Below are 12,619 nucleotides of genomic sequence, written 5' to 3'. Positions count from 1 at the left end.
TGCTGAGTCACTAAAAATAATTGAAAAATGTGCCAGTATGTAAAAATACAGTAAGTGTAGCTACATCAAGAAGATCAAGAAATGTTTTTTTTTCTTAATTAAGTTAATTAAGTATTCGTGAGTTTTGACCTAATAATTAATGTTCAAAATTTTGAATCAAAAATTATGAATCCTTCAGTAAAATAGTGAGAGTTAGACTTAAAACATTGATATTTATGATTCTTCATGTATTTTGAGTACTTTTCTCATAAAGCGGTTCTTACAAAATGAGATTTTAATTTTTTTAATATGTTTTTTTCAGAACATTTCCATTTTTTTTTAGTACTACCTAAATTCCTTAAAATGTCTTTTGTATTAAAAATTTAATTGTTGCAATTACGAATATTTTAGTATCGCAACAAGTTGCGTGCCTTTCTGCCATCAAAGAATTCTTTAATTCTGCTAATTTGCGTAATTTGTGTTTTTCAGATGGCTGTTAACCGGAATCACACGTTAAATCACACCTTAAATTCTACCAAATTTCAGAAAATCCTCAAACTGAACAACAAAATTTAATTGTCTACTTTTATAACTTTGTTTACTAATTTTCAACAACAAAAACCACCGTTAACCGCTTCAGGTTTTTTAATTTTTGCTTTTTGGTCACTTCTAGCTAAAACTATTTAATCAAAATACTTAAAACAATGAGGCTTTAAAAAATCATGAAGTATCCAATTTATTTTCTTCTTCAATTCAAATTAGTCGTTTTCCCACACTAAAAACACTCGTTAGGGTCAATTTTGTTTTCATTTATGACCAGAAAAAGTGGATTTTCAATAAAACAAAAAAAAATTTTTCAACTTCTGAAAAAACAACGGTTGCATAAAACCCGCGAAATTTTTAATATAAACAATATTTTTAGTGGTATCAACAACATCGTTCCTAGATATAGCAGCTTCTTTCCAATTCTCTTTTGAATGAAAGAAAAAAGATTTTTTCTAAATATTGGCGATAGTTTTTAAATTATTTTGCAATGTTTTTACTACTGATAAGCTCTGTCATGATTTTAACTATCGAATGCTTGTTTTTTCGGAACACAACAGTTGGGCCACTCTGTATAGAACAACCAAGATCGTTCCTTAGCAGCTTCCACTTGTTTTCACTCAAGATAAAATGGTTCGGTTTTGTTTGGTTTACGCACTCTTCACTCGCCCCGTATTAGGTATACCTTGTTTGACAACGATCCCTTGCGAGGGGTTGCTGGTGGAAGGTAAGGGTGCAATCTTGATTGGTGGTGGCGGCGAACTGGCTGACGTAGAACTAGCCACCGATCCCGGATCGCTGAATCCTTGCGTGTTACTATCCGTGTCGAAGAAGCTGAGGTTGAACTCCGATCCGGCATCGAAGGACACTTCCGGGGTGATTTTATCGGGGGCGGGGACGCCGCCCCCGATCGACTGTTCAATCTTAAACACATCCATGTCATCCCCGACAGGTGGTTGGGGGCGCGCACGCGTCGCGACGCATCGCCACGTGATCTAGCATCGGCACTCGAGGTTGTATAATCCCGTACTACTAATGCTCGCTGCTGGGTTCCGAGCAGGTAAGTGCCTCGGCGAGGAGGAGAGGTGGCCGGTGGTGGTTCATTGACCCACGCGGGACGAAGAGGCGGATGCCATACCGGGGCCCAAATCGTGGCGGGAATGCCGGGGGCGGTTGGAAACCATCCTGGATGCTGCTGACGCCGCGCCGCCACCAAGTACCATCCCTTAGTACCCTTGACACGTGTGCCAAGTCCAGAACCGGTTTCGAGGGTTCATTCACTTCGTAAACACAACAACAGTCATTATTCGGTTTTCAGCAGCATCCGATTTGGCGAAAATGGCAGCTGGGAAGAAGGCCAATGGCTCCGTGACGTAATTTCGATCCGAAGAGATTATTCGGAGGTAAGCGAGCACCTAGTGCCTCGACCGGTAATAGCTGGCAGCGCTGCCAGAGGCTGCTCACAAGAAAGAGGAATAACCGCGGACGTTCACCTCCGACGAGTGCCAGAGCATTCACAAAAAGAGAATCGTTCATGTGCTATCGAATCAGCAACATCACTAGGAAGCGCATTATTAGCGCGCATACAGTAATTATAAATCGTGAGAAAAACCGATTGGGGTCTTTTTCAACAGTGGTATTTATAAACCGACAACAGTTGGTAACGACAAACACTCTTATTCTTCTTATTCTTAGAGGTTGGTAAATCTCAATTGGACACAAGTGGACCACCAAAAGAAAAGAGAAAAACCTATCAGCTTTAAAATTGAAATATTTTGACCATAGACTAGTCTTTCTGGACATTCTAAAACAATGGAAGGTCTAGAAGTAGATTGAGAAGGGAGGAGTTGTTACAACAAATAGAAAAACGAAAAATAATAATTGATAATAATTGATAAAATTTTGTGATATTTAAGGCCCGTGGACCCAACATTTTAAACGTTGCAAATGGAATAAAGTTCGCACACATTTTTATACGTCCTACTAAAAGGGAGCGAGCGGCAAAGCCGCGATCCCCCTATAAATTTCGACAAAATTTGAAAGTGTAAGTTCTACTCGGGGTAATTTTGGCAAAACATTTGCGAATCAGATAATGTGAGGTCTAAAAGGGATGCGAACCGCAAAGCCGCGACAAATCTGTCGACAAAATCTGATAGTGTAAGTATTAGAGGAAACGAGCGGCATAGCCGCGAGCCCCTTATAGTTTCTACTGTCTTCACAACATTTTCGAATCCGACAGTATTTGACCACAGTTTCTATTTTACGTCCTTAAATCCTAAAACGACAGTGTTCGTCCTAAAACGACAAATAATACCTCTTTTGTCCTAAAACCATAATTTTAACATTTTTTCAATTTTTTTAAACACAAATGCTTTATTTATTTTATTTTTTAAACTTTATTTTAGGATTTTGTTGTCGCTTTTCTGCTATTTTATATTTTTTTTTCTCCGCTTTCAGTAAAGCAAGTTTCCTATTTTGAAGAATTTTCGTTGTTAGGTACAAAAGTCATACTTCCGTGTCCTGGACAAAAAACAAAATCGTCAAATTTGTATAAAGGCTTATTACAATTTAGTCGCTAGTGTGGCCATAGAAAAATCTCAAGCTATAAAAATAAGAATGTAATATTTATTATTAGTTATTTGTTTTGTACAATGCAAATTGCTTTTTGAAGAATTATTTCACCCATATAATAAGAAAACATTATTTTGTTTGTTGTTTTTTTTTTACTTACACTGTATATCTCGTGCTATACAGAATGCGCCAGAACTCGCGCCTCAGAGAAAAATGCCATGTAAGGTAAGATACCAGGGACATGGAAAAATGTTTAAAAAATTCTTTCTATAATTTTTTTTTAACTATTTGTTTTTTTTTTTCTATAGGCTATTAGAAGAGGAAACAAGAAAGCTCTATCCTAAATTGTAACTCTATTCAATGTTATTTGTGGCTTTTATAGGCAACATTTTTGTACCTTTTACTAAATAATTGTAAAAAACATATACAAGAATATCAGTATCATTAAATAGACATAAAAAATGTCAAATGTTAAAAAATAAATGTCAAATTTTTTTGACAGATAGAACTTTTTCCATGTTCCATGTTATTGGCAGATTTATTATACCTTCACTAGATAATTATAAAGAAACATATACAAGATACAAGATATCATTATATAGATATAATTATATAGATAAAAAATATCAAATGGCAAAAAATAAATGACAAAATTTTTTGATAGATAGAAAATTTTTAAACATTTTTCCATGTTTTTGGTATCTTATCTTATTTGAAATTTTTCCCTGGGGCGCGAGTTCTGACACAGCCTGTATAGCTATCGCCATTTCTGTCACTTTTTACAATATTTTTTTTCTGTATGAAAAAATGAAACCTTCCTTCAAAGTAGAGTTCAGTTCTTTTACTCAGAAACTAAAAGTTTCTGGTCAATTTTTCTTTAAAAAACGCAGTTGCGATGTTGTCAGAATGATGACAGCTATAGCGCGAGGTTTATGTTCCTGGATTGAGTTTACAAAAAGAACTTTTTTAGTTTCCGCCAAAACTGCAAAGGAATAAGATTTTTGCTCAACCTGAAACGCGCAAATCTGTAATAAAACTTTATTTTCCTATTATAATGTCCTATTTTTCTGTTTTTACTGTCTTTTTAGGACCCTTTTTCTAACGTCCTAAAATCCGGTCCCTAGTTATAACATATAAAAAAAAAACGAAAAATAATTGGTAACTGATAACAATTGATAAAATTTCGTGATATATTATGAAGGCTCAGAACCAAGTCCATGAGAGATGTTTTGAGAAAACAGATTTCAAAAAGTTGTTTAGCTCCAAGACAACATTCAATTACATTCGAAATAATTTAAAAAATCTTCAACTGAAATCGTATTTTCGGCTTCTCCCTAAAAAACACTATTTCCCAATTGCGCGAAATTCGGAAATGTTAAAACATGTGGATGAACTGTGTCCATTTGCACTTTCCCATTAGAAAAATGGTCTATGATGTCATATTTCAGATCTTGGAGGGTCAAAAAACAATCAACTTGTCCGATTTTTTCATAAATGTCTTACTAAAAAAATATGACCTGTATAAAACAACACTAATTTGGCTAATTTTGATTTTAAACTGTCTCAACTTCATACTATTCAAATTTAGATAAAACAAATCTTTTGATTTCTATTACACCACACATTTTAAAATTTCTACACAAGTATTAAGTTTTATCGCAAGCGCAAAGGTTCAAACTTTGAATTTACTGCCCCACCCGGTATAAATCCGGAACTCTTTGCTTGGAGGATGTCGACTGACATTCGATGTTTGATCATCCACGTTTATGGATGTGTGAAGAAACACTGTCTTTTTATGACGTCTCAAAATACGCATATGCACCAGACTTATGACTTGTGATAAATTAAGCGAAGGATTATCTGATAAAATATGACTCATTCAAAATTATTCAACATCATAAAATTTTCTCCGGTTGAAAGAATCAATGCCGAGAATTTCGTTCGTCAACCTTTACCCAAAACATAAAAAAACAAAATAAAATTTCGTTTCACAAAGTAACTAAAATGATGGATATTATAACAAAACAAAGACAAAGTTGTAGGGAATTAAATTAGCTGCTACAAGAAAGTTTCCAACTGCTTATTTCTTGGTTAAGCCCTCGAGTATTTCAAAGATGCACAAAGAACTTTTCAATTATCTAAATCAGCTTCATTATTAATTTGCAACTAAAAAAGAATGCTATGACTGTAAGTGAAAATCTTGAGCGGTGTTTGTTAAACAGAGATACATTAATACCAAATTGTACGTGTCAAACAAAGAAGCAAAATAACAGACGTCTCTTCCCCCAATTCAAGTTTTGACCTTTTCTTTGCGAAAAATTAGACAACAACAGGCGTTTCCGTATCCCATCAAACGGTCAATTTAAATTTTAGTCGTCGATAAAATCCAGTTTTGTGTCCATCTAATTTATTCACAAAAAATTCTAACCAAAAATTATAGACCATAGAAGCAATAAAAAGCCGGTATTTTTAATACACTTTTAATCAGACAAGCTATGATAAATTATGAATAATAATTATATTAACAAATTGCCTGAATGAGTAATAAGTCGGGCAATTACTTAATTCTACTCAATTACGTAAATATTTGAGTTATTGAATAACGTTTTGATTGTTACCAGAAGTGCAAACTTTTCACTATTCGTCCTTCCCTAGTTCCAATATTTACCCTTTAATAAACTGAATCCAATGTCCTTTTTATTTTGACCTTCGTGTCAATAATGGATAACGAACGTAATAAATTAACAAACACTGGGGTGTACCATAATACGGAATTATGATTGATTTATTTATTGAGGTCAATTTAAAAAAAAACTGAAATTTAATTAATAGAAAGTTTAGAGGGTAAAAATCTCCTAATTATTGACTAAATCCTGAAAGAATGTTTTCTCATTATTAAATTTAATGACGATGAGTTATAAACGAGATAATTGCCTGCCACTAGTGGAAACGGCAAAATTGAATTATTTTGTTTTTGTTGATCCGTTAATTGAAATTTTTTTGGCTGTGTTGGCAGCATTTATTTTTTGTCCAGTTACCAATAGAAAAATAAAAAATGCGCAAATTCCCCGGAAGATCTCAATTTTTAACTAATTTAATGTGTCGTTAAATGTTTGAGATTCTTTTCTATTAATTAATCGTAATATTTTATTGAAACAATGAGTCCCACGATGGTCTCGTTAAACATCAACGAGAGAAATTACAGCTCGCAGCCACAATTCATCATTTCGTCAGTTGTTTGTATTGTTGTTGAAAAACAAGCAAAAAAGGACCCACCTTTGTTCCTTAGTGCTATTGAAGTTGGACTGGAGGCCTCCAGGGGACTGGCAGGATTCGAAGTCGGTTCTTGTTTGACACTGAAAGGAATTGATTTGATAAATGACTGCAATAAAAAATTCCAAGTGTGTGGAAGGGTGACTGTCTTGGAAGAAATTCACAACAGTGTGCTAATAGAAATATTATTTGGAGTGGCTTTGTGAGCGAGTTGGGGGAAAAATGCTACCGGTTTTACTAACGCAAATGTTGGATGATGCTATTTGAATATCTTTCTTTGGACTCGTAAATCTACCTCGACGAAGTTTTGTACCTACAGGATGCCCCAGAGAAAAATGTCATGTTATGAACATCAGGAACATGGAAAAAAATGTTAAAAAAATTCTATCTATAAAAATTTCATTTTGAGAGTTTAAATTTTGCATTTGACTATTTATTTCTGTTAGAAAAATAATTTTTTAACTATAATTATACAGCGAGCTGAAAAAGTCCATTAGTGACCTTAAAATGGTGAAAATTAAAAAAAAAAGGTATAGGACATTGATAGATACTATCTAGTGCATCATCTAAAAATATTTTCAACCATACAGTATGTCCCAAAAATGGGTTACGATACAAACTTGTGTTTTTTTAAATGAAACACCGTATGTTTCTTTGCATTTTTGGATGTACCCTTTAAAACAATGTTTTTACGCTAAACTTAAGCTATAACAACTTTTAGTGTTCTGCATTTATAAATTAAGAAGTGTGTTAAAAGTTAAATAACTTAAAACATTTAAATGGAACAACCTATTTTTTATTTTTGCATCTAATAGATTGATAAATTGTCTATCTAAAAAAATAAACTTTTAATGTCTAGAATTGATAAATGAAAAGATATTTAACATTCAATATTAATTGTAGCAATAATGCTTATCAATATCTGAGCTTTGTTGATACTATAGCAACCATAGTAATTCCACCATGGATCAACTTATCCGTTGATTTATCCAGAGATTGTAAAAGTCGAATTATTTAAAAAAAATCGAATTATTTTATTATAAAAATAAAGAATAATGGATTCAGTTTAACACAAATGTGATTATTAAATGATATTTCTTCTATCTCATGTGCAACTGTGCACTTTTTGGCCTCTGGAACAATAGTAATTATTTTTTTTAATGGTTAACGTTAAATATCTTTTTAGTTATTAATTATAAACACCTAAAAGTAAATAATTTTAGAAAGACAATATAATAGTCTTTTAAATGCAAAAACAATAAAAAGGGTGTTCCATGCAAATTTTTATTAGTTATTGAACTTTTAACAAACGCCTTCATTTTTTTATCTTTGCAAATGGAACACACTAAAAAAATGTTACAACCTTATAGCTTGTACCTTCTTCTTTGCGGTAATAAAAAAATATTTCTAGATGTTTTAGTTTTTGTGTAATACATTTTTAAAAAGTGCATATTTTCGTCAAAAAAACAGTCTTATTTTTAAAACTAAGCAAAATCGACCAATAAAAGTTAACAGATACCTGGCAGGGATTTATGTGACCATGGTCATTGGTTGCCGTCGATACCATTTATTCAAAATCCCTATTTTTTGATTTCAACATTGTGCAGACCTCAGTTTAAATTAAAATATCTTTGAAACGGTCCATTTTAGGAGTATTAAAGGTTATGCGTTTTTTAATCGAAATTGATTACTCTATCGATTTGGGCAATAAAAAATTGGTGTTAAGAGAGCAAAAAAATGGAAAAACACAGAAATGTTCCAAATTTTATAATATTTGGTCAAATAGTTCCAAAGTTATTACAAAAAAATCAAATTTCCATACCCACATTCCGAGGACTGTAAAATTCTTATCAGTAGAGATAGGACACGAGTTATTATTTAAATTAACATCATTTTATAGGTCATTTTTGAGGTTCAAATATTGCTTCATATTTATGAATAACCCTGTATATTTAATTATAAAAAAAAACATATACAAGACCACCAGTATCATTAAATTGACATAAAAGAATGTCAAGTGTCGAAAAATAAATATCAAAATTTTTTGACACAGAATTTTGTAAACATTTTCTCCATGTTTTTGGTATTTAATCTTGCATGAAATTTTTCTCTGGGGCGCTAGTTCTGATACAGGCTGTATAGTCGATACAAAAGTTTTTAAATGGAAATGCAGCCACATAAAGATCTCAAACCATGCACTCATAGACCTTGTAGTTTTATATGAATCACCCTTACTCCAGAATAAAATTACGATAGAAGAGTTTTTGAAGGAAATTTATTATTATCTACGAAAACTTGTCTCTAGTTTTGAAACCAAAACTCTCCATCACGATTATTTCTTCGTTTCTCTTCCTAGTAAACGTTTTTCGGTTGAGGAATGTATCCGAAGATTAACACGATAATGACGCCCTTTCACTAAAGATTTTTCGTCAGGGCCACTGAAATAAATTTCATGCCACGCCACTGTTTATCTCCGATCGTTATTCTTGAGTCGCTGCGTTCATTTGCTCGACTTAAATAAAAATTATGAACTATGAATTTTAATAAGGTTTTCTTGTTATATTTCGAAAATCTCCCGCTGTTTTTTCTTAATTGTTACGGAAGACTGAAGTTTTATATTCATTGGATTTCGACAAAGCAAAACTAACAATAATTGATATTTCTGCAAACATGTTGCATGTGGAAGTTTAATTAGCAGAGATAATTGCGAGTGAAGACGGTCTTAATTGCAATGATGTCTGCAGCAACGAATTTAATTTTAAAATTAAGTGGTTTAAAACAATGAAAACAAATTTTGAGGACAATTTAATAATTTTTATCCCAAATTTCTGAAATTAGTTTTGCATTTGATTTATATGAAACTGTAGTCTTATATCCTCACTGAATGGCTCTTTAGCGTATATTGCCTCATTTCAGTGGGCTGTTATACGATTTTACAACACGCTTAAAATGTTTAGTGGTAAAAGATTTATTACCAAGTACCAGAAGCACATTTTCATTATTCTTGTCTTATCTCTAAGTCGTGCTTATTAAAAGAAAAAGCACGCAATCTTGGATTAGCACTAAAGCACTAGTCAAAGTTCTAAACTAACTAAAACAGCTTGTTTGTAAGTTTGTAAACTCGCATTTGCGTTGCTTCGATATGCTCGTAAACAGTGGAAATTAATTTTGCTTGGTACTCACGGTTTCAAACCCAATTAAAAAAGATTTACTGAAGAAAAATAAAACATTTAATTGAAAAGTAATTAATTGGATCAGGTAGTATGTACCACTTTTGAAGCACTTATTTACTCATGAATTATGATATAGAACCGTAAAATTCTTCCACGGAATAGCTCATCATGGTGGTGGTTTAAAAAAATATATAGTATTTGTCATAAAATATGCAAACATTTTTAAATCAAAAACTAAATTTCTCAATAGTGTGAAAAACAGAAAAAGCAAAATATTCGAAACGTCATAAATTTTCACTTACTTTATTATGTTTTTATACTATTTCTCTGATGTTTTCTTATTATCTTTTATATTTTGAGAAGTAAAGTTTCGAATTAAAAACTGAATTCCTCAATAATTTTGTGAAAAATAAAAAACCAAAATATTCGAAACGTCATAAATTTTGACTTACTTTATTATGTTTTTACTATTTCTCTGATGTTATCTTTCTGTTTTCTTATCATTTTTTATATTTTAACAAATTAATTTTCAAATTAAAAACTAAATTTCTCAATTGTGTAGAAAATAAAAAAGCAAAATGTTCGAAACGTCATAGATTTTGGCTTATTTATAATGATTTTTTATTTCTCTGATGTTATATTTCTGTTTTCTTATTATTTTTTTCTTTTTTTTAAGTGACAAAACAATTTTTTTATTAAATTTCCCAATTGTGTAAAACAATAGAAAAAGGAAAATATTCCGAATGTCATAAATTTTGACCTGTTTGTTATGTTTTTTTTTTATTTTTTTGATGTTATTTTTCTGTCTTCTTACACTTTTTATATTTTCTGTCATATGCTCTTATCTGACGCAATGCATATGAAAGCTTTTGTCATATTTAAATTTAAACGACACGGACACAAAATTTCAAATTATTTTTTGACATTTTTTTTTAGGTCTATTTAATGATACTGATGATCTTGTATGTTTTTTAATAATTATTTAGTAAAAGCACAAAAAATTTGCTGATAAAAGCCACAAATAACATTAAACAGAGTTGCAATTTATACAGCTTCCTTGTATCTTCTTCTAATAGCCTTTAGCAAAAAAACTTGGAAAATTATTTTTCCAACAAAAATAATTAAAGTCAAAGTGCAAAATTTAAACTCTTATAGCTTCGAAATTTTTATAGATAGAATTTTTCTCTGGGGCGCGAGTTCTGGTGCACCCTGTATATTGCTGCTAATGCCATCAAAAAGGTTGATATTTCAGACGAGAAGAACTTAAATATTATATCAAAAGATAAAACAAAACCCTTTTTACCAACGTCAATTTTTTTTACCTAGAAATTTTAATTGAAAGCATACTTCTTTACAATTTTGCAAAAATTTTGGATAACTAACTTTCTATAATTAAATTCATTAATAATTGAGTTACTGAGCCAAAAAACTAAGCTGGGACACTTTGTATATGCGAAAATAACTCACACCAAAACCTAACTTATAATTGTAAATGAGTGAAAAAGTGAAAAACACAAGAGCTGTTAACTAATACAACTAATTTCAATTCAAAAAAATCCACCTAAATTCAAGTAATTCCAATAAATCAACGTGATTCCATTCTTTTCAAATTAATTCCTGTAATTCAAAATTAATCCCAACTTAATTTCCGTAATTCCAAAATAATTCCTGCAATTCCAAATTAATTCTAAGAAATTTAACGTAATTTCGAAATCTGATATTTTCAAAAAGAATTTCAGAAAAATTCCAGAAATTTAAAATAATTCAAAGATAATTTAATAATTCCAAAAATTTGTTCAACTAATTGCACCCTCTATATGTTTCATTCTTGTTGACAATTGCAATCTTTGCATTGCATTTCCTGACCTAGCCCACTTTCTGGTGTTAGCCCTCCCTTATCCTTATCGCTGGTGTGAAACTTTTGCCTTATAAACCCGGTAGGCATTTGAATAATCGTTGCACCGGTTGAAAGAAAAATAGGTCAGAGGGTTCTTCCGCTTCTCCCCGCCATCGGCAGCACAGACACCACCAAATGCACCCTTCTGTCACACGCACCACCAACTCACGAATCGATCAAGCAAGCGTCCGTACCTGGTGAAGGTGGAATCTGCATTTCCCGGCGAGCTCGGCGTCGAGCTGGAGGGCTCCATCGCTGGTTTTGCTCACACTGCATTATTCTGTTTCACCCCGATGGCGATGCCGGCGAGCCAAGGGGAACCGGACCGCGGCGAGCCGCGACGGGGCTGCATTTTAGGGTTGTTCGACGACTCGCTCGCTATTCGATATTTGTGCCAGTGCCTCTCTGCTTGCTGCTGCTGGAAGCGGCGTGCGCATGACGCGCCGATGGGGTGTTTTGTTCCTGTTGTTGGGACCACGAGAGGATGTGCATGCTTTTTTCAAGCGAGGGTTTATGAATGGCGGGATTGGGGGGCACTCGACCGAGTTAGAAGGAATTGCGACTAAAAAAACTAAAACTGTTAAAAAATCGTAGATAATTTTTTCAAAGGGAACAAATTAAACGCACAGTAAAAATAATAAATGCACGGTAAAAATAACAAATGCACAGAAAAAATAATAAATACACAGTAAAATAATAAATGTACAGGGTGCTGCATTTTGGATGTCCGAATAGGGAATCTCCGAAACTAAGAGTTTTAGCCAAAAACGAGTGATACATTCTGGGGCTCATTTTTTGAGAAAATAATATTGGTTAAAACCTCATCCCGCTATCGTCTTTTGTTTTCGACTTACAGAAAAAAGTTGACTTTTTGGCGAAATCTAAAAAAATTTATATCTTCGTTATTATAGAAGATACGGATTTGAAACAAAGACATTATACAGGCACTTTTTTACGAGGAATTTAATAATGTAGTTAACAATTTTTTTCAGTTATTAGTTTAGCCGTAATAAGATAAACTTGTATTTTTTTAAATGGAAATCACAGGCGGCTATGGCAATTTTGAAAAGCTTATTTTTTTCTGATCTAAAAAATATATATTTGTAACAAAATATTTTTTTATAACTATACTTAAAAAGTGAAATACATATTTTGTGTGATAATAGTTGGCCATGGAAAAACT

The 12,619-nt window shown here is 32.3% G+C and overlaps 1 protein-coding gene across 2 annotated transcripts in view; it reads right to left on the bottom strand.

Annotated features, from left to right (window-relative positions):
* The window catches only part of LOC123005164 (ecdysone-induced protein 78C), a 48,534-nt gene extending 36,748 nt beyond the window's left edge, over window positions 1-11,786 (bottom strand). The window contains exons 1-2 of one of the 2 annotated variants that reach the window (XM_044398919.1): window positions 11,631-11,786; window positions 6,370-6,449 (exon numbers count right to left, since the gene is read on the bottom strand). In XM_044398919.1, coding sequence (XP_044254854.1) covers window positions 6,370-6,449; window positions 11,631-11,689 — 139 coding nt within the window. In that variant the 5' untranslated portion in view covers window positions 11,690-11,786. Of the gene's footprint in view, window positions 1-1,207; window positions 1,751-6,369; window positions 6,450-11,630 lie in introns of those variants that run through there. The other variant, XM_044398845.1, reaches the window with a different exon arrangement.
* Window positions 11,787-12,619: the final 833 nt, after the last annotated feature.

This window comes from Tribolium madens, unplaced genomic scaffold, assembly GCF_015345945.1.
Source record: "Tribolium madens isolate multiple individuals breed KSU strain unplaced genomic scaffold, Tmad_KSU_1.1 Scaffold_11;HRSCAF=98;Tcas5.2_LG3b, whole genome shotgun sequence".
Classification (NCBI taxonomy): domain Eukaryota; kingdom Metazoa; phylum Arthropoda; class Insecta; order Coleoptera; family Tenebrionidae; genus Tribolium; species Tribolium madens.
This window is presented reverse-complemented; position numbering and strand designations above follow the sequence as displayed.